This window comes from Fusarium musae, chromosome 7 (genome assembly GCF_019915245.1).
Source record: "Fusarium musae strain F31 chromosome 7, whole genome shotgun sequence".
NCBI classification, from domain to species: Eukaryota; Fungi; Ascomycota; class Sordariomycetes; order Hypocreales; family Nectriaceae; genus Fusarium; species Fusarium musae.
Genome location: NC_058393.1, coordinates 160,113 through 181,165, shown reverse-complemented (window position 1 = coordinate 181,165; position 21,053 = coordinate 160,113). Strand labels below are relative to the sequence as shown.

At 48.4% G+C, this 21,053-nt stretch overlaps 8 protein-coding genes across 8 annotated transcripts; 2 read left to right on the top strand and 6 right to left on the bottom strand.

Annotated features, from left to right (window-relative positions):
* Positions 1-8: 8 nt before the first annotated feature.
* On the top strand, positions 9-1,449 carry J7337_009206 (uncharacterized protein; the record flags this gene model as incomplete). The annotated part of the gene is made up of 3 exons (XM_044826807.1): positions 9-650; positions 701-786; positions 834-1,449. The coding sequence occupies 3 exons, from the start codon at positions 9-11 to the stop codon at positions 1,447-1,449; spliced, it is 1,344 nt and encodes a 447-aa protein (XP_044677401.1).
* A 627-nt stretch (positions 1,450-2,076) lies between these two features.
* On the bottom strand, positions 2,077-4,830 carry J7337_009205 (uncharacterized protein; the record flags this gene model as incomplete). Its single annotated transcript, XM_044826806.1, has 6 exons — positions 2,077-2,358; positions 2,421-3,595; positions 3,674-3,842; positions 3,893-4,378; positions 4,435-4,681; positions 4,733-4,830. The coding sequence occupies 6 exons, from the start codon at positions 4,828-4,830 to the stop codon at positions 2,077-2,079; spliced, it is 2,457 nt and encodes an 818-aa protein (XP_044677400.1).
* Positions 4,831-7,522: 2,692 nt separating this feature from the next.
* J7337_009204 (uncharacterized protein) lies at positions 7,523-10,998 on the bottom strand (the record flags this gene model as incomplete). Its single annotated transcript, XM_044826805.1, has 3 exons — positions 7,523-9,517; positions 9,579-9,816; positions 9,932-10,998. The coding sequence occupies 3 exons, from the start codon at positions 10,996-10,998 to the stop codon at positions 7,523-7,525; spliced, it is 3,300 nt and encodes a 1,099-aa protein (XP_044677399.1).
* A 257-nt stretch (positions 10,999-11,255) lies between these two features.
* Positions 11,256-12,025, bottom strand: J7337_009203 (uncharacterized protein; the record flags this gene model as incomplete). Its single annotated transcript, XM_044826804.1, has 2 exons — positions 11,256-11,348; positions 11,693-12,025. 2 exons carry the CDS (start codon positions 12,023-12,025, stop codon positions 11,256-11,258), a joined length of 426 nt encoding a protein of 141 aa, XP_044677398.1.
* Positions 12,026-12,697: 672 nt separating this feature from the next.
* Positions 12,698-13,875, bottom strand: J7337_009202 (uncharacterized protein; the record flags this gene model as incomplete). Its single annotated transcript, XM_044826803.1, has 5 exons — positions 12,698-12,789; positions 12,833-13,071; positions 13,112-13,202; positions 13,365-13,446; positions 13,489-13,875. 5 exons carry the CDS (start codon positions 13,873-13,875, stop codon positions 12,698-12,700), a joined length of 891 nt encoding a protein of 296 aa, XP_044677397.1.
* A 308-nt stretch (positions 13,876-14,183) lies between these two features.
* On the bottom strand, positions 14,184-16,093 carry J7337_009201 (uncharacterized protein; the record flags this gene model as incomplete). The annotated part of the gene is made up of 9 exons (XM_044826802.1): positions 14,184-14,347; positions 14,392-14,583; positions 14,625-14,747; positions 14,789-14,918; positions 14,960-15,331; positions 15,375-15,477; positions 15,531-15,547; positions 15,598-15,744; positions 15,794-16,093. The coding sequence occupies 9 exons, from the start codon at positions 16,091-16,093 to the stop codon at positions 14,184-14,186; spliced, it is 1,548 nt and encodes a 515-aa protein (XP_044677396.1).
* Positions 16,094-16,978: 885 nt separating this feature from the next.
* Positions 16,979-17,667, bottom strand: J7337_009200 (uncharacterized protein; the record flags this gene model as incomplete). The annotated part of the gene is made up of 2 exons (XM_044826801.1): positions 16,979-17,340; positions 17,382-17,667. The coding sequence occupies 2 exons, from the start codon at positions 17,665-17,667 to the stop codon at positions 16,979-16,981; spliced, it is 648 nt and encodes a 215-aa protein (XP_044677395.1).
* Positions 17,668-17,934: 267 nt separating this feature from the next.
* On the top strand, positions 17,935-19,938 carry J7337_009199 (uncharacterized protein; the record flags this gene model as incomplete). Its single annotated transcript, XM_044826800.1, has 4 exons — positions 17,935-17,947; positions 17,995-18,449; positions 18,491-18,661; positions 18,742-19,938. The coding sequence occupies 4 exons, from the start codon at positions 17,935-17,937 to the stop codon at positions 19,936-19,938; spliced, it is 1,836 nt and encodes a 611-aa protein (XP_044677394.1).
* Between the last annotated feature and the right edge of the window lie 1,115 nt (positions 19,939-21,053).

The window sequence follows — 21,053 nt, the reverse complement described above, 5'->3', positions numbered from 1 at the left end:
TTTCAATAATGGATAGCCTTTCCAATAACGTCTCCGATATTCAGGACTCACTTCGATCTGCCAGGGAGAGACTCAATTCCCTTGACACCACTTCAAAGAACATTGTTGCTGCAGAAGTTGCCTCTGTTCGGTCCTCTCTTCAGAACAGTCTGAGCAAAGCTCAGCATGCCAAATTGCAGCTGGGCTCATTCCTATTATTAATTGAGAATGTTGAAGATCCAACGACAGTCAACATGGCCCCTCAAATCTCTTGGTTGGCTCGTTCTCTCGATGAAATTACTGCTTCCATCACCCAAGCTGAGGCATCGGCAGATAGCGCGCTACAGTCCACCATGGACTGCAGCTACCAAGTCATGGATGTCGGACGAGATGTTGAGGCTCAGGATGATTTGTTAGATGAATGCCAGTCGCGAGCAAAGGACCTTGCCAGCCAGGCTGAGAGCTCTCTTGCCTCTAGCGAAGCAATCCTGGCGCAGACACAACGGGATGCCAGCGCCAAAGAAGAGGAAGTCCGTATCAAGACTCGCCAGGCGAATGAAAAGAAGACTAGGAAAGCAGAACTTGATCGTGAGATAACGCAAAAGAATGGACAAATTGCAGAGACACACAGACGCCGTGAGAGTAAGAAGGAATCGGCAGGTGTAGGACTGGTATGCAGTCGCATTTGCACGTCTGAGACATTTGGCTAATTAGAAGATAGATGCTGACTGGCATTGGCCTCATAGCTGCACCTTTCACTGCAGGGGCATCTTTGGGACTGGCAGCAGCCGGAGCAGGATTTGCTGGGTGAGCAACATACACAGATTATCAGAGAAAAAGCTAACACATCATAGTTACAAGGGCATTCGTGTATCGGATCTAAAGGACGAGATTGTCGCCCTTCAATCCAGGGTGTCCGCTCTGAATAGAGAGATATCCCAAGACCAGCAAGTAATCTCGAACCTCGAGATTGAGCAGCGCAACCTACAAAGCCTAGTCTCGCAGTACCAGCGTGACATTTCATCCCGTCGATCAACGCATCAACTCTACCAAAAGCAGATCACAGAGGCTAACCGGGTAGAGAACGACATCACAGCGCTCAAGGGTGTTGCAGAAGCCACTATCGCCAATATCAACGAGGTCAACTCCGAATTGCAGGATGTAAAAGAGTGTCTGGACGAATGCAGCTCTCTCTTGCAGGCCAAGTCAGTTGACCTGTCGACCTCGGCGACCTCTGTTGATTGGGTCATTGGTGTTGTTGGTAGATGCACTAGAAAATTCCGTGTCAAGGAGTTTGAGCGGCAGATAACGCTCATGGAGCAGGTTGCTGAGGTGCTGGACAAGATTGAACAGGAAGGCCAACTACTGTTGTCAAGCCAGGATATGGCTTTCTTGGATACAATGGCTTGGGATGTCAAGAGACCAATCGTGGAGGAAAGTGAGACAATTCCTGAATTAGTAATGGTTTAGTGTTTATATAGTTGCCTGCTTAGTCTCCTGACGGAGGTACATGACCCCAATTGAATCGTGGCCGCACCGACCGCCCCGGGAGTCGACTTGATGAATTATTCATTGCGAATTTTGACCACCGGAATTAGACTTAGGAGGAATGCAAAAACGCAAGCGATATGATGAATTTGAGCAGCTTGCAAGTGGATTTGAATTACTAATGCCCCCTACGCTACCTGAAGCAATCCCATCGCAACCGTCAGTAGAGCTGCCAAAAGGAAACTGGGAATAAAAGCATTCTGCAGGTCTGTCGTATTTATGAAGACCCGCCAGAGAACCACAAAGATTCCACCCAAAATAATGCAGAAAGCCAACCACGCAAGGAACTTTCGTTAAGAAAATCCCATCTTGGCATGCAGACCCCACCCAGGCTCTGATATTCTCTTTGAGAAGGGGGGAGGATTTATCTTGGGAAGCATATCGATAATGGTTGTTTCTCCTCTACCACTTTTTGGATCACGCAGTCCGAATACCATCTGCAACCCAGCTGCCCTCATGTGAAAGTCGTGAGGCAAAGGAACGAAATCCCAGTTCTATAACTAACGAGCTACTTTAGGCTTCTAGCCTTCTAAGATAACTTATAATGTCCTAAATCTTAGTGTCTGCCAGTCGTCGTAACACATCCAGTACTTTTGCCCTGAATTCTTGATGTGCGGCCAGCTCATCGTAGCCCCGAGTAGCCTCTTCAAAGGTCAAGCATGTCTCAATAACGCCGGCGAAAGCTTGCCCAACCATATGAGGAGCGTCCTTTCTCAAAAACTTCAGCATTTGACCTTTGATCTCGTCCGGATCATCCCGGCCATCAGCTGTTGTCATCACCTTGGTCTCGATAATATTCTTCCAAAAAACAAGTTCGAGAAGGACTACGCCCTATTAAAGGAAAAGACTTAGTAATTATGAACTCATTGGTAGTCAGAGCTAGGTGTACTCACCAGGGAGTAAATATCATGAGCTTTGGAAAACTTAACTCGGGGTCTACCCCAGCGATCCGGGTGACGATAGGCATTGCTCTTTTTGGAAAAGTCCGAGGTCATGTCCGTCTCAGCATCCTCTGGACGAGACCACTCAAAGCCAAACAGATACGGAGCGCCTGCGTATGGACGAACAGCGCTGGCGGTCTTGATATCAGGGCTGATGGTATATGGCTTGTCGGCTAGGAAGATAAGATTTGGGCTTTTAAACTCTTTGTGCACCCATCCGACACGGTGTAGTCCATCTAAAGCCACTGCCAAAGAATAAGCAAGTCGAATGCGGAAGCCAAGAGGACTTCTAGCCTCTTTGCTGTAGAGCGCCGTCAGTGGAGCTGGACGCTGCGTAGACTCTACACTCTCGCCAACCTCAAACACGATGCCAATTTGTTTTGTATATCTGTTTTCGACATATCCGACACATGGAAGAACATATCGACTTGTTCTCCTTGAATTTGACAGCCGCGACACCATCCTCTTTACCATATATAATGTCTGTGGGCTTGGTTCAGTTGAATTGTCCAGCGGCTTGTAACTGAAGCTCTCGACAAGCACCCTTTTTCCAGCAATGGCCCCGAATGTAAACCGGTCTCGGACCGGCTTGGAAAGATCAGCCGCGGAAAATTGAATGCTGTTCTCGGTGAGCTCCTCAACATCGGAATCTCCGATTGGGTCCAAAATGGACTGCCTTAAGCTGATGGATTGTTTCGCTTCAACAGCAGCTGCAACATCATCACGTAGGGCCTTATCAAGGTTCACCTTCGGATTTAGCAGAATTTCATCCTCGAAATTGTCGCAAATATCGTTAACCTTTATCTCGATATCGTGGACAAGGTTGATGCTGACATCGGTGTTGAATATGTCAGTATCGCTTTTGAGAAGGGCTTCTGCATGCGTAGCTGCTGTTCCTATAATACCCAGGGCGAAGTTGAGACCTTGAAGACCTCGCTGAACCTTCAGTCGCGTGGTTGGAGAAAAGTCATTCATAATGGACCCAGGATGTTGCTCTTGCGAATCAGCAAGGCCCCCTAGTTTCCTAGCCTTCCAGACAAGAGCATCAATCTCGCCGTCGGACTTATTCAGTCTGCACTGCTTCATCCATCTAGCGATACTCCAACCCATTTGGTCACGCTGCAAGGCTAGGGACATTTCCGCTAATATAAGAAAAAAAAGATTAGAGTTGATAAGTCTAAATATATTGATCGATGGCAACTAACTTTGACCCTGACGTTTGGCTAATCCATTATCTACGAGCTTCGACATGATGAAATAGACAGTTTCAAAGGCGTCTTGCTTAGGCCCTGAAAACTTGCTCAGCATGGAGTGTCGAGTACTGAGTGAGTGTGCTGCATGACCCCGTAAAGAGGCTGAACTCTTGGGGACCAGCTGAAGGGGTTAGCTACAGTTTCTTTTGCCATACAAGGAATTTTACTCACAATTCCCTGCTCCATACCACCGAGGCGTTTGACAAAACTGCTAGGCAAATCCTTGATGATCTTGGTAAAGTCTGTGGGTTGAGTTTCGTAGAAACATCTTATTGGGATCTTGAAGTCGTCGTGATTGATCATGATGGAGAACCTCTCCACAAGTTGATCAAGTTCATTACGTTCATTCGGCTCGCTTTCAAGATAGGCCAGTAGCTCCTTGGTAGTCGCGGCGCCTGATGCCATCGCCACAGAAACACGTAGGTCAGCGGCTGTACAAAAGCCTTCATGGGTTCCTTGAAAAGGAGTTCCAAGGAAGATTGCACCAATGGTGAGACTGTAAATATCCTGGTACTCTCCAAATGGCTCGGAAGCTAGGAGCAAGGCCTTTCTGTTGTCAGAACCATTTCCTTCCCGGTCATGATCTATGCTCACCTTGGCTAGTAGCAGTCCTCCAAAACAAGAGGCGACGAATAGTATTGGCCGACGTTTCTTTTGCTTTCATCACAGTCAATAACGTAGGCATAAGCAGGGCCTGGGAACGCGATAGATACCTTGGAGATTTCTATGCTGAGCTTGAGCAGTAACTTGTCAGCATGCCCAAGCAGACTCTCGGTTTCGGCATCCTTGTCGATGTTTGCGTTCCAGTCATATGTCAACATACGACAATTCGGTAGGAATTTGGGCAACATTTCTTCGTCCTTTAACCAATGGACATCTCCTGAGTTGCGATCTCCATCTATCTTCCAGGCTATCCAGGTTGTAGGGGATCGTGTATCCAGGCCGTGGATAGCAACAATACTACTCTCGTGAGTAAACCCGTGTATAGTAAAATTACAGGGACGAACCTACTCCACGACTTTCTTTTCCGTTTCTTCAACATTTGTTGGATCTGGAAAGACTTGATCAAGGCCGAGCTCTCGTGGTGGAGGCTGTCCCGTTACTTCCATTTTTGTTATAGAAAGATATATGGGTGAAACGAAACGGTGATAGAATAGTGGCTATGCGCTTTACTGTGACAGAGGCAGGGGCTTGCTGGTCTGAGAGCCCTCGTCGATGGAACTGTAAGAGGATTAAACTAACGCTACCGAGGATATCGGGTATCAAGGGATTAAGTAGGTGACATCTTGCAACCGAGTTGGTTGAAGCGCTGATGACCTTATTGTCGTGAAAGTGCCAGAGGTTGGACACGTGTTGCTTACATGCAGCTGTGATTTCGTGCGGCTGAGGAAATTACACCTTGGCATATTATCGGTCAGGAATGCTTTGCTCTTGATTGGCAAGGCATATTTATGAATGAATACTTATTACGCCACCCCCGCCCCAGGAAACAGATACGAGGTGATCTTCCTGCATTATCATCACATTCGGGTGTCTGGAAAGCGGGGTCAACCACGAATCCCACGAAAAGAAGTGAGGCGAGCGATTTTCTACCTTATCCAAGCCTCAGAATCTCCTCGAGGATACCCAGCACAGGAGTGACAAGTGCCGCGAATTCAGATCCAAGCTTCAACGTTTCCTGTTGGTCGGATCTTGCCGCTCTAGCGCTTGAATTCATCACCCCACGTTTTGTTTTTCTCTGCCAGCCACATGTCAGATGCATTGGTGTATCACCCGGTGGGCGTGGGTCATGTTCGAATTCTCCGTCTTGGCAATCGGACCTCCTCGGGTGATATCTCAGGAAACCTCATAGACATCAATCTCGAAGATGCTCCACCGTATTTTACGCTCAGTTACTGCTGGGGAACCGAACCAAGCGATACTGAGATTCAGATAAACGACTCTCTATTTCATGTGAGCCCCAGTCTAGCTGCGGCTATTCGGCGCCTCCAAGAGCTGGGCAGTGATGATGAGGCTGCAGTGTGCAACATTGACGTCAAATGGGTATGGATTGATAAGATTTGTATCAATCAGAACGATCCTAAGGAACGAAGCCAACAAGTACATCTAATGGGGTCTATCTTTTCCAAGGCAGTCAGGACTCTGATATGGCTTGGGACGGACTTTGACTTGTGCTTACCAGCATGGAATCTGGTTGACCAAATCTTCGACGTATTCCGTCGTGAAAACCCTCTTGCCAATGGTATTGCCGATATTCCTTTCGGTATCTACTCCACTACAAGCCATACAGCTTACGGATTACCTTACTTGGACGATGACTTGTGGAAACAATTAAGACGGCTTTTGCAGCGCCCATGGTTTATACGGGTATGGGTGATTCAGGAGGTAGTACTGTCTCGGGATGATCCCCTGATACTCCATGGGCAGAAGATATATCAGTGGCAGCGACTAGCATGGGTTGCTTCTTGGCTCCGACGAAGCGGTTATCTTCGTCTCGATCAGGTGCCCAATCAGATGCTGAATGTCGATATGATATCGAACATCCGCCGGTCCAAGAGACCTTGGAATCTCGATGCCCTTCTGGTTGCGACCTCTGTGAAAACGCAAGCAACGGATCCGAGAGATAAGGTGTATGGGCTCCTGGGCTTGGCTGCTGAGTGTCAAAGCCCAGAAGAGATACCCTTTGAGCTGCGCGTGAACTATACATTGTCAGTCTCGCAAGTATATGAGCGGGTCGCGAGATTTCTGCTCCATAAATACCAATCGCTGGCTATCCTTACGCGGGTAAGGGGTTTGGAAGGTGACATATGCCATAAGCAGCGGAAACACGACTTGAGTATGTTACCATCATGGGTTCCTGACTGGAGCGACTTTACAGTACCTGAAAGGGAGGTTGCTAAAAGCTTCTCATGGATATACCATGGCCAAAACTCAGAGCCCGATAAGCTAGGGTATCCGGATCACTTCAAATCGTCCGGCAATTTGGTTTCAAAGTTCAAATCTGCTGGTCGACTGGCACTGTTTGTTGGTATCATGGCTGATGATATCATCAACGCGATTCCGTTCGGGACCAGCCCCGGGCCAGCAAAGATGGAAAGCCCACAGGAAAAGTCATGCATGATTGCTTTTCTGAAATTAGCGTCATCAGTTGAAAAGAACAGCGACAAGGACTGGATAGAATGCTTTATTAGGGCTACAACAGCTAATCAGTGTCAGATTAGTGGAAGAAGCGAAGAACAGTTATTAAGAGATGGCTCTGCATATATTCTTCATCTGATCAGAGACGCAGAGCTGGAGGTTTCTACCTGGCACCACCATAATATTATTTCAAGCCTCGTCTGCTCATCTGTTGGCGGCGATCCTTCCTCATACATGACGTTAGCAAGGAACTTTTGCTTCAACAGACAGTTCTTTGTGACGTCTGGCCATCGTATGGGGATCGGGCCCTCTGGAGTTCGGCCAGGAGACTGCGTTGCGGTGATATTCGGAGGAGGAGTGCCATATGCTGTAAGAAGACGAAATGAGGGGTTTTCTTTTGTCGGAGAGTCCTATGTCCACGGGCTTATGAATGGCGAGGCGATACAGGCGTGGAAGAAAGGAGAATTTCGTCTAGATAGTATAGACCTTTACTAAAGAGATTGCCATGCCTTCCACTAGAGCAAATGTTTGTTCACATCGATGGAGCAAGATTCTATGACTCAAGCAGATAGACCAAGTTAGTCATTAATATCCTTCGCTAATTCTCCCCCGACTGGTGGCAGGAGGACGCAGGCTCTGAGAGCGGAAATATAGATTGAGAAGCTATAACGAGGATGCAGCCAGAGTGAGTATTCTGCGCACCTCGTCTAGCGCCGCCTCGAGGTCGGCAACAGCCTGCTTTCCCTTCTGGAAAATGCGCTCGTGTGTTGGTATGACTCTGTTATCGTTCCTGATAGTATTCAATAACTCTGTTACTAACTCCAATGGAGCTTTGCCTCTGATATCGGTCCGGATGGGATCGGCACCTTTGTCTAGCAAAGCTAGCACGGACTGGACATCGCCGAAGAAAGCGGCTTGATGAAGAGCTGTCCAACCGGTACTACCTGCAGCATCAAGAACCGACTTATCACAAAGATTGCCGTGTTTTGACAACAGATGCGGAAGGATAGAATCTCCACGTCGAGGACCCGTGCAGGCAGCTAGGAGAACAGTAGGATAGACGGCGGACGCAATGTCAAAGAAGGGATTAGCTCCATTCTCGAGAAGGAAATCAGCTGTCTCGCGTTTCTGTCGAGAAGCAGCAATCATGAGCGGGGTTTCTGGGGGTCTGTCATTAGACAAATCGCCAGGCTTTGTGAGAATGTTCAGATCGACGCCTTTGGCGACTATGAGCGGAATGGCGCCAACCGATCCAAAGCGAGCTGCTAGATGAATTGCGTGGTCTCCGTCTGAGCTGAAAGTATCAAAATCGCACTCAACAATTTGACCAAGGATTTTCACCGCCTCAACACTGTCTGTAACAACAGCGTAGTGTAGCGCATTCCGCCCAGATCCATCAAGAGCATTGATACACTCCCTCGAACGGGAAGCTATCAGGCCTAGAGAGGACACGCTGTGGCGTCGAGTAAGGCAATTTACAGCCGAACTGACAAGAGCGTAATGAGAAGTGATTGGTCCTTCTGGTGGCAGAGTTGCAAGAAGCTCCTCAACGATATAAGTTTCACAGTCGGGGTCCTCCACCGCGATGCTCAAAGGGCTATTCCCACGCTCGTCCTCGATCCAAAGGTCAAGACCTTGAGCAATGAGGACTTGAATTGTGTCGCGGAGTGCTTGCCGATAATGAGGACCATGTATGATATGCCTCGCAAAAGGCATACACCTGGCCCCGATATTATAGAAAACAGAGTGGGAAGATGAGCCACGCCCACCAGCCTCAAGTAAAACCTGTACTAACTCAGGTAAATGATATTGCACTGAAATCTCAAGGGGAGTCTCTTGCGCATCTTTGTTGTCTGCAATAGTCGTGCCGGCTTGTTTCCAACACACGTTCACGTTGGCCCCAAGTTTGATTAGAAGCTGTACCAGACTGACATTCCGTGTCCTGACTGCCCAGTGAAGAGGTGACCCGCCAAGTTCAAGGCAATGGGCAGGTAAAACAATCGTAAAGTCTGGACAATGATTAACGAATTCGGCACACGGCCCAGGTCCCGCTCCCTGCCCACAAATAAGAGCATTGCCCAGTGACTCGGCCTGTGTCTCATTAAACTTAATCAGCCAATGGAGTGGAGTTGGCTCGCCTGGTATCAGAACAAATCTCTGCACCTTGCTACAAATATCCATTGCAGCCGTGAAGTTCTGATCCTGGCAAGCAAATAGAAGCAGCGTTGAGCCATCAAGCCCCGAGTCATCTAGCATAGTCGGCAGAAGTGGGGCTGATCTTTCTTGATATAACTTGACTCTGGTCATGAAGTATCTTGTTGCCTTTTCCGGCTTCTCGGATCTCTTGAGCTGCCAGTCCAATGTTTGACGGATCCATTTTGTCTTGGCGATTTCAAGTTGCAAGGAGGAGGCTATCCGATACCAGAGTGCCATAGCTATCTCGTTTTCACGGGCGCTGATGGTAAAGTATTCAATCATCATACTTCTGTCAGGATGCACACCGAATCCAACCTTGTAGGCCAAGGCTAGACGCAAACAATTCTCAAAGTAGCTGCCTCCAGCATTCTCACTTGCAGCACGCTCGAGAGGAGCTTGGTGTTGCAGCTCTTTGAAAATGCTCTCTTGCACAATCCATGGCATGCCGAGGTTCATGACATGCTGCCGTAGAGAGAGTTAGCCCCCTGGAACACCATAAAAAAGCATTTATAAGGGGAATTACATCAAACACTTTGGCAGCGTCTATTCGCCACTGGGCAGCTGCTTGGCTCGCCATCCTGATATGCACCTGCTCTAGGTCTGTTTCGCCCGGTGGACCAGCTGCCTTTGGTGAGCATGAGCCTTCTGACAAGCTGCTGCTCCCGTCGTGATTTTCATCTTGAGCGGTGTGAATTTTATCAACCATAGCCTTACCCGACCTTGAAGGCAATGACTTAAGATCGATCACGATATGAGGTGTCCTGGGTATGGTCTGAGAGGGTGGCAAAGAAAGAATTGATGGGAATTCAGATATCGGCCTTTGCTGCCTAGGAAAGCTCAGTATGTGTTCGTGGAGTGGCAGTAATGAAAACTCACGTGGCTCCTTGACTGAGGACTCGTACAACATCCCGAATATTGGCACGTCTGTGTGGATCGTCGTACAGCGTCATGCGAAGGGTTTCTAGTATTGACTGCCGTATCGGTGTAGCCTCTTCCAGGAAATGAGAGCACAATCCCCTCAACTTCCACTGAAGACTGTCGCCTGCGGACATCGCCATCTGGTCCAGGAATTCCAGCTTTGATTGGCCTTTATCAAGCCAATCTTTTTGGATGAAAGGGCGACCAAGGATGATCTCACAAACAGTGAGACCGAGAGACCAGATGTCCGCTGCGTAATAGTCCTTGGGGTTTCGCCATTCCGATGCTTTGAAATTTCCCCTGCCTTCTTGTTCCGGCGCATTGTACAGAGGAGTACCACCATACAGATTCTTTGAGGATTCATCTTCAAAGATACAACCTCCGAAGTCTGAGAGTTTTGCCATCTGATTCCAGCGGTCTCTAGATCGACCAAATGTGGTGAAAATGAGCACATTGTCTGGCTTGATGTCACCATGGATGATCTTGCAGCTGTGTAGAGCTTCCAGTCCCCTTGCGACATCTAAAGCCAGATCTCGTCGGCCACTCATGTCGATCCATTCACGAACATCTCTACGTCTCAAATAATAGGACAAGGTGCCGTGTTCGGAAAATGGCACCATGAGAAAGGGTGTCCTGATGAGGAGGTTTGTGTTCCAACCGTAGCCGATCAAGGGCAGAATCTCTTGCACATTTGTCAAGGCCGGATGTGTCCCAACGCGCAACTCCCTAGCGACGCAGCTATTCCGTCTCTCACGATCCCCATTGTCGGCGGTCAGAACCACATACTTGACGGCGACATAGTAGGGGGAGGGTCCGCCACGAGGTTTGAAGACTTCACAGTTGACTTCAAACGTTGCACCCTTTCCGAGCGGCTTATTGTAGGTTAAGTCGAAATGGGGAATGAGAGGCAACCGAGTACCTGCAGCTGAGACAATAGGACCGAGAGTCGAGTTCAGCTCTTCTAAATCCTCGAGGATCTTAGTGGAGGTAGCAGAATCAGAGTTGAAGCCGAACAACGACGACATGGTCAACTGAGTATGAAATGGCAATTTGGTATGGTTAAGGAAGATCCCTGAAGAGATCAAGGCGGAATTGGCATGAATGAAACCGAATTGCTGCGATCCGTCGATGTAAAAGCTTGTCTGAAGTCGAGCTTTAGTTGCGGGGCGGTGTTGTGTTGGAACTTGTAACCCCGCAGCCGTAATATTGCCCACAGGGATACCGACTGCGGCTGAGACGTACTATAGCTAGCGATTCCAGACAAGGAGATACGAATGGCCTATCACCCCGCACGGACAAGGATGGCCAGAGTTGGGCGCTTGCTGACATCCGTGGCGTTCAAGGACCAAGCCGAGACGTGCGCTTTGACACATCGCTAGTGTGATGTACACAGTTAGATCAAGATCTGAATGAAAGGCGCCATTGGCCTCAATGGACGAAATAATGGCAGTTGTAGAGGTGTGGTTTGATCCAACAGCAAGATTCGTGCCACGACCAGCAATTTTGGATAAAGAGACGATCAACATGCGACTGCAAACTTGGACAAAGCAACGTAGAAATAGAAGATTGTATTGAGGCCCGGATAAGTCTAGTAGACAAACAACAGAGCGAGGATACGATTACGCAATACCCGGCATGCTGATTGGTAGACAAATGTAATTTACTAACGATATTCAGCGCAATCTGACAAACCCATAACCCTTAGATTCAATCTCAAACAAGCTTGAGGTTTCCAACAGAATAGCCACACATCTGATCGGGAGATTTGCTACGAACTCCTCCAGGTCCAGTCCCTTCAATCTTGGACCAGTCAATCTTGAGCCAAGGCTTCTCACCAAAGTCCATAGCGTTAGGCTCCCAGTTAAGAAGGGGGTTGGTTCCAGAGTCTTTCTCAACTTGGAGAGCCTGCTTCCAAGGTTGGACCTTGGTAGGCTGGGGGCAGATGAGGTCGCATTCGCCGACAGAGCTTTCGCGAGTCATGGACTCGTCCTCGTACCGTTTCTTGTCTGCGTCGGTAGGACGACCGCGAGAGTGTGAACGAGTTCTCTCCATTGTTGCGTCTGTGAGTTGTCAGTGAGGGTTCTTGAAGCTTGGTTGAGTCAGTACTATTTGAGTGGTAGTTATTGTAGTTTGTGATTGAGATTGGATTTAGTGTTGCGATTTGAGTGAACAATCAGTTCGAACCTCGCCGAACTTGTTCTTTTATCATTGAAGCAGAGCCTCAGATCTGAGCCTCCAATCAAAGGCGAATAGGATATCACAGACTTCAGCAAATCTGATCAGGAACTGATTGGCTATACAAAAAGGAGTACACCCACTTGTGCTGATGCTGTCCAACCACATTGGAGTCCCACGCCGAGATAATCAACCGGATTGTCTCTGCAGTAGCCTCTGCATGGAATTGATCATGAGATCTTTTTGCACCAATGATCAAGTTCTACCCCGCTTTAGATGAGGCTCTGTGAGGATGATCGATCAGAATCTGCCAATCAATTGGAGAACAGCACAGCCTGATTCGTGACTTGGAGACTTCGGTCCCGAGATTTTCATCAGAGCGGCTCTTTACACTCTGGATGTAACTCAACATTCCATTCGACACGGAGATTGCAGATGAGGTGGCCTTCACATGGACGAAAATGCAGGCCGAGACGTATCGGTTACATGTTCAAATCAATCAAGACTGAAAATCGCATTAACCTGAGGCAACGAGTACAAAAGTGACATCTATCCAATCACATACACTCTAAGCTCGATGCTCTCCCGTATCTCCTCCGCAACAGCAGGGTCCTCATCGAAGAATGAAGTATGCGGCGTATCTACCATCATCAGTACACATCTCAAACGAGGCTCGGCACTTACACATGGCAACATCCTCACTCCTCGCCAAAGAATCCATCGTCTTGATTAGCCAAACCTCCTCATCAGATTGGTCACTAACGTAGTACCATTTCTGATCTGGTGAGTAAGAGAAAAGGATGTTCTCACTCACAACGTGGGGGTAGACCAAATCACTTCGATGGCCATCCTTCTCATCACATGTGCGGTAATCACAGAGTGTGAGGGGATATTGACGGACGGGCTTGAGGGGTTTCCAGACACTGTGTTGTCAGACGGGACTGTACTCGGAGGGAGACTTACTTGATTATCCTGAAGCGTTGTGAGAGAATTGATGGGGCTTGGGTGCCGAAGTCGTGCTTGATCTTGGCGATTGTTCCTTCATAGGTTTGGTCTGTATATGAGACGTGGATCAGCCATTGGTCAGTCATCGTGGTATTGATGTCTAAGTTGTGGGCTAGAAGTGTTGTTTGCAGTTGAGACTTGTGGCTCTGAGCTTATTCCAGCAGAGAGAACCTAGAGACGTGGATCAAGCATAAGGGTATTTGGAACATACCATTGTGAGCGACCTTGCTGGGTCTGCCGATGTAACCTTTCTCATCCTCAGGTGCAGAGCCTCGCGGTTGACTCTGACGGACCTGGTCCCATTAGCAATGTCCAGACAAGCCAAGGGGACATACAATATGATCAAACACGCAAACCTTGACATGACTCCCCAGAACATCCTTCATGAACTTGACCACAGCAGGATATCCTTCTTCTTGAAACGAGGGACCGACATTTGAGAATTGGTGCTTCCACTCAACCAACTGGAAACCGTTTTTGTCGAGTGTGAAGTCGGATTCATGGCCTCTAATGTCAGAGATCTGAACGCGTGCACTTGTGTTGATGACATTTGTGTTGGCAATCTTGGTCTGTGTGAAAGGTATGTTGGAATAAAACGGCTTCTCAGTTGCCCACTTTGGATCTGAGGCGTCGAAGAATTGGAGGGTCGCTGATTTGGATGGCAGTGAGTTCAACTCATCCGGCCCTTCGTTTGGGTTGAGCTCTGAAATTACTTCAGCCATGGTGATTTGCTCTCAATTACAACATAGACTACATTGAGATTAAACAAATAGCAGTTGAATTTATCGTCAAGAATTCGCTTCACGGGGCTCAAGGTCAAGAGTCTCACAGTATCGTCCCCGCACATGCAAGTAAGCAGCCAGCCTGCTTGAGCCATGCACTACAACCCTGCAAGCTGGTCTCATATCAATTTATTCACGCATCACTAACTAATGAGAGTAATGCCCAGAACACCATAATGAAATGAGGCCCGAAACTCGCCAGTGACTCGCACTGTCTTCCTCACACAGTTGAGATCCTCCACCCGACATCACTGAAGCAGCGGCGGAGCCTTTCTCGGACCGAAAGTACCCTCCCATGCATTCATGAACTTGAGGATGTTGGCTTCCTGGTTCTTGGCCGCGAGGACAGCGAGTCCAAAAGGGCGACCGTTGAAGTTTAGGTATCCGAGAGGAACATTTCCGACGGGGTATCCTGGAATTGTCAGCATGGCTCAATAAAGACTAGAGTAAACATACCGCTTCCACTCGCATACGCCTTGATAGCAGTGTCGCTTGATCCAACAATGACATCGACACCGTATTCCTTGAAGATGTGATCCAAGCCATCGTCGCGCGCAACCTTTCGCAGGTGAGAGAGGTTCTTTTCATAGTCTTCGGGGGAGAGATCCGCTTCTTCGGCGTCAATCAAGAGTCCTTGGTCATCATAGCCTGAAATGTTAGCGAGGTCTTCAATTGAGATGGGGACATACCAGGAGGCATTTCGAGATCGGGATGGGCCTTGTTGAACTCGATGAGGTCCGCTAGGGAATGGATCTTGGTGTTTTGCGCCGACTCAAGAAATTTGTTGAGGTCGTGCTTGAAATCGGCCACTTCTTTGTCAGTATCAAGTGTCAATTGGTGGACATCGACTTACTCATGATGACACCCTCGCTGTCCTTCCCGTCAAGCATGAAAGACTCAGAGGGAGGAGGAAGAGGTGCGTCGCCGACATACTTCTTGGCTAGCTCCTCCATCTTGTCGTACGCAGCTTGGATCTCGGCGTGCTGCAAAGTCAGCTAGCTCTTGAAAGCATGGTTTTACTCACCATCTGCTTTGTCGCACTCTCAACAGGCTTGAGGTAATCCTCCCCCGGCCACCACTTCTTGAAGTCGATCGTCGCGACCGACAACTCATCCCAGGATCCTCCCAGAGTCGCAAACTCATCAGTACCAGAGATGACATCCAGCAAAGCGGCGAGGTCGGATGGTGTCTTGGCCATGGGTCCAGCCGAGTCCATGGTATGGCTGATTGGGATGATCCCAGATTGAGATACTCGTCCGATTGACGGTTTGATAGTGTACAAAGCTGCGCGGGACGCGGGCGATACAAGGGACCCGTCTGTTTCGGTACCGATAGACAGGGGGGCGTAGCCTGCTGAGACGGCGACTGCTGAGCCGGTAGAAGAGCCGGACGGGTTCTGAACAGTTAGCGGGTGATGCGGTGAGCCATGGGGTACTCACGCTGTGGCCGTTATTGCTGTCATCAGGATCGATGCCGCCGCGAACGTAGGCGGATTGGCACTGGCCGCCTTTGCCGGACCAACCGCTTGGGAGGTCGTTGCTTCTGAAAGGAGTGAGTCGCTGCATGAGAGTCCAATCTCAACAGGTTAAACGTACCGGTAGTATGCCCATTCCTGGTGGGGAGTCAGTCAACATGGCCAAACTCAGAGACTGGAGTACTCACACTCAGATTCGCTTTGCCGATGATGATGAGCCCAGCTTGGATGAGCTTGTCGACGAGATCGGCATTCGAGGTTGGAGTCATGCCATGCAGCGCCCACGAACCGCAAGTCGTCTCCATTCCGAGCTCAGGAACCGTTGCGATGTTGTCCTTGGAATGTCAGCGCCTTTCAATCGCGAGAGCGACGCAACGGTCATACCTTGATTACAATGGGGATCCCATGCAAACGTCCCCGGACCTTGCCATCCTTTCGCTCCTTATCAAGCGCCTCCGCTCTCTGTCGCAGCTGATCTTTAGGCACCATACTCAACATTGCATGAAGGTACTGATCATGCTTCTGGATCATCTCAAGGCTCTTCTCTACCAGATCAACACTGGTGAAGTGCCCATTCGTCAATCCGGAGGCGAGGGCTTTGGCGTCAACAGTGAGGAGATCGGGCAGAGTGCGACTCTGCGAAAGAAAGGGCACCATTTGACGGAGATTTGCCCAGGTGAACATGATGTAGAGAGTAAAGGTGAAGAGAGAAATGAAGGCGATAAAATGGGACTGATGTTGAGCCATGCCTCGCATTCTCGTGAAGGTGAGGAGAAGCCTTATAAAGGTGAATGCGGGAGGCTGATGCAATTAACCGATTCCACGTGATTGTCGGTGCAACATTCGCAGTGGCAGACAGTGAAATGATCAAGTCGCTTATTGTTCAAATGGTCCTTTGAAAATCAACGTCTCTAGATCTGGTGGGCACTGCAGACTCATGAAAAAATCTAAATCTTCGACTGAAATGTCTTGGGAGTCATTGCTTGTGCTCTCTAGTAATCGCTCTTGGACTGGTCTGTCACGAAAATCTGACAGATATCGATCTAAGCAGAATGTCTCGACTGAACAAGGCTCCGAGGGAGACTGTTCTTCAAATGAGCTGAATGAACCAGCTTGTGCTTTTTTTGATGACATAATGTTCTAAGCGGTCAGTATCTTATTGTACCCTCAGCGCCTCTCATACTCACATATTCAGTGGTGATCTTGTACATGAGTTTATGAACAGAGCAATACGTCAATATACATCGCCAATCTCACCTGAACAGACCCCAACTTTAATAACTCTCACAAAAGCGCTCATTCCCAGACATCGAGGTCTGCCGATTTCCCAATTCAGAAACGTAGCCTTACATTTCGCTCATTAATATGTTTGGCTGTCATCTCATCTCGCCTTTCTCTCATGACACTTCACCAGGCTGACCCATGCAACAACTGATATTATCCATCTACTGAATCGTGTCACCGATTTCCCAAAAGGGAAGACTTCAGGCAGCTGAAGACGATGACGAGGGCGAGCATCGCCTGTTTCACTTTTGAAGAATTGACGCCCGATGAGGCTCTTCTCAATTACTAATTACCCCAAACTAATGCAGTTGTAATTAATCCCTCTTCATCACCAGGCATGACCATAGGTTCAGCCCCAATTACTTTGAACCCAATAGATGTATACAGCTTGATCCCCATTGGACTCCCAAAAACCGTAGCGACAAATCCCTCGCGCTCTGCCTTTTCCATTCCGTATTTACAAAGAGCAGCTCCGCAACCTCTTCTGCGATAATCGCGGTGCGTCGCGAGATTAACAAGATGAAGTTGCTTGCCCCCGAATTGACTGAGATGCATGTCATAAACTTCTTCCACGCGCGACGCAAAATATCGCATGTGAGGGAGGTTTGCATCACGACGCTCGTTGTCGCCCAGAACACCGGGTTTGGCTGGGTTGTTAGCTAGGATGTGAAAATTGAGGCTGACATACCTGGTTTGGCACCAGTAAGACCAGAGACATCCCAGATGCCCAGAGCGACAATCCTTTGCCCAGCCTCTATGACAAGAATGTCATAGCTTTCAGGCTGTCTCAAAAACCCCTCATACTCAGCTTTGGTCCACTTCCACTGATCTTCAGGGTATTCATGGCGATATGGGAATCGGTAATCTCGTTCTGGATCATCAGGAAAGGCTTCAATAGCAAGTTTTGTGATTCCATCCAGGTCATCAACCGTAGCTTGTCGCATACGGAGTTCTTGGTCGATTGTTCGCTCCATGGTTGTTGTATGTAATTCCCACTGTGGCTGGTTGATTCGTCTTTAATGGTGGTTGTCACCAAATGTCTCCCTTCTCAAAAGAGTAATCGGTAGGTGAGACTGCAGATCTTTGCTCTTTATGGTAGTCGGTAGAAACAGCGTCTGACAAGTCACGCCAGCTCGGGATCCATGCCTGATGTGGAAGTCGGTAGAGGCCCTGAATATTTAGCTCCCGACCCCACAACTTCATTGCGTGGATCTTTTGTACCGATTACTGAATTAAGCAAAATGATTGAGAACGGTAGGTCCTTTTGTCTGTGTTGTGTTTGACTCTGCTGATGATGATAGTGGACTGGTTTGAAGTGATTAACAATCTGGAGGAGGACGTGTTTGATGGTGACGACTGGCTCTCGGAGCTTTTGCGAGAGGAGCCGAAGGATGGTGTCAACGTCGACGTGGAACCTGTTGAAGGTGTTTCGATCACCGAATCTGCCGTGGCTCAAGAGTTGACTTTGGATCCGTCACTGTTGACTCTTTCGACTTACACGAACTATCCCCGCAGTTACACTCAAACTTTTGAGCCCCATGATCTTCCGATGGATCATGTGTTTCCGAATTTGACCCTGCAACAAAGTGTCTCTACAGAGGATGAGATACGATTTACGCCGAGCACCAACTCGATCCTCACTCCTTCTGGGTCGAGTGCGCATTCTCAGAGTCCCCCAAGGGCAGCGAAAACTCAGAAACGCAAACCTCGATCAGACCGTAAACCAGATCGATCAGATGTTTTGACTACAGATCTTGTAAGATACCTGAATCAGTGTTGTTCCCACTAACCTTTTAGGCCCCCAAAACAGAGTACAAACATGATCAGGGCGGTAACCTTCAGGGCGTATTCACTGTGTCCGGACTGAGTACTAAGGTTAGAGGTCCATTCTCTGAAGAAGATCGAAAGGCTACTGCGAATGCAAGAAAGAGAGGCGTTTGCGAAAAGTGTCGCGGCATGAAAGTGCGAGTAAGTTGCCAGGCATTTGTTTGATCCATACTGATTGGTTAGTGTATAATGCCAGAGAATCCATATGAACCATGTGTCAGATGCTCAAGACTGACGATTCTGAAACGTCCATGCATCAGAGTCAATCTTCACGAGCTTCCGTTGCACCGGCTTGGTATGTTCATCTATCAGTGATTGAACAAGCTAACATTTTAGGCTCTACACGCGACAACAAACTCTACGAGTGGCTATCCATCAAGGATATCATGAACGCAAAGCTGAACATTGACCTCGATCGACATACTATCAAGCTGACTCAAGGATTCGACTGCGAGGTTGAAGTCACTGTATCCAAGTTTCAACCCCTACCTGGCGACAAGACTTCGTATCCATGGAGAGACTCTGCAGGGAACCAAAGAATGCTTGAATTGCCGCACTACTACATCGCCGACATGGACAGTCATCAGAGGGTCATTGATGAGTACAACCAAAAGTCATACAAAGTGTACATTCAGAGACTTCTCAAGGGGAAGAGTCCCTTGATGATTTGGACGCTCCAAGAGGCTATACGCTTCTCGGAACAACACAACAGCTCCCTTGTCAAAGACAGTCTGCGGCTTTGGGCTGGAAGTCGACTCACTGAGCTCCCATGGATGATTTGTGGCGAACATACCCTTGGTCAGATCCCAGTTCAGGATCTTGAATGCCCCCGCAGTGGTACCATACCGATTCCTCCAATCATGGACACGCAGATGGACCACCTTGTCATCAAAAACATCATGACTCCCCTCCGTCAGAAGATCCTCGCTGGCCTGCAGGCAAAGATGATGGAGAACAAACGTGAGAATTGGTACGAGATATATCTCACAACCTTCGTGCTCCTCAGCAACATGGAGCGACAATTTGCCCAGGTTCTGTACATCATCGACTGGTATGGAATGGAGAGTCGCTTCGGCACAAGAGGAAACTCTTCCGTCAGCGAGTCCTTTATCCATTCGTGCAAAACTCTACTGGCGTTCTTTCACTTTGCTGGCGGAAGTCATAAGCCACTTGCGCTGGACTGGAAGAGTTCAAAAGCGCCTCTTGGGATTATGACGCAGCAGCAGACTGAGTATTTGGATAAGACTCAGAAACAAATTAATCGGGAAGGTGAGAACTTGACTGGATTGAAGACTGAGTCGATTTATGAGAAGGATATGTATTGGTGTCATCAGCTGTTACTGGGGGATTGCAAGGTTGACGAGCAGAATGATAGGGAGATTGATGAACTTAAGGAGGAGGACTACATTTTTCACTGAGACAGTTTGTGTAGCTTCGGTATGAATAGAAACATCTTTATGGGTCAAAGATGATCTGTATGACATTATTAATGAGTGGCCAGTATTGTGATATGCTCATGGCTGCTTGGGGGTAATCTCGTGCCTAGGGACAGTTCCGTAGCAATTCCAAGGCTAACCAAGGGCTCGCATGATATTTTGGCTTCTTGATAATTATACAAAGGTTCATTCTAACTCTTGCCTGGGCTTATAACTAACAAGTACGGTAGCCGGCCACTGGAGGCTCTGACAAACCTAAGGCGGGGGCTTAGTTGACCACCAATCCCGGTTCCGTCTTGTCTGTATTCGGCGTCAAATCGTCAACGCTGCTATAACATGAAACTAATCGTGCATTTACCTCCATGATCCACTTGGGCCGCCTTGTTCCAATTCGCTGTCGATCCGTTGAGTGGCCTGATACGACGCGGAGGCGCACCTTCCCAACGTCCTGCCAGACACGTGGAAAGTCCGCATGGCGGTTAAGCTTAAACGCCCGCGGCCAATGACAGAGAGTGTATCACCCAAAAAGGGATATATACCAGTCCTGCGAGAATTCTACATGTTGGGAGACGTTGGCAAAAGCATCTTATGTGTCCTACTCACGGACCGATTCACGGGCCGGGTATGCGAGCCAAGGGATTGAATACAGCTGCTATGAGAGGCTCTCTTATGCCTTTTTAGAGGGACGGCCTTAAACCCGACTCATGTGAGAGAGATGGGAAAGTGATGGTAGAATTGGAACACAATGTCGATGTTTAATTATTCGTCGAATTTGGGGGTTGTAATGCCCAGCTACCAACTGCCTTGTTGGGGCCAGAGCCATCGCGAGGCACGCAACAAGTTAAAATTCACAATCTGGAATTGAGATTTAAATACATAAGTCTTATCCCTCAATTGATAATTCAACACGGAACATACTTTCCGAGTCCTATCTCATTGCAATCCTATATTGAATACTGTCATTTGAACTCTCTGTTGCTCGCGACGAGGGCAAGCCCTTTCCTTCAGATCTTGACCGCCTCCAACGCACAAAGGAAATGGACCACTAAATAATGCAGCGTATCGTTAAACAGAGCAAATCATCGAGCTTCCTCCGC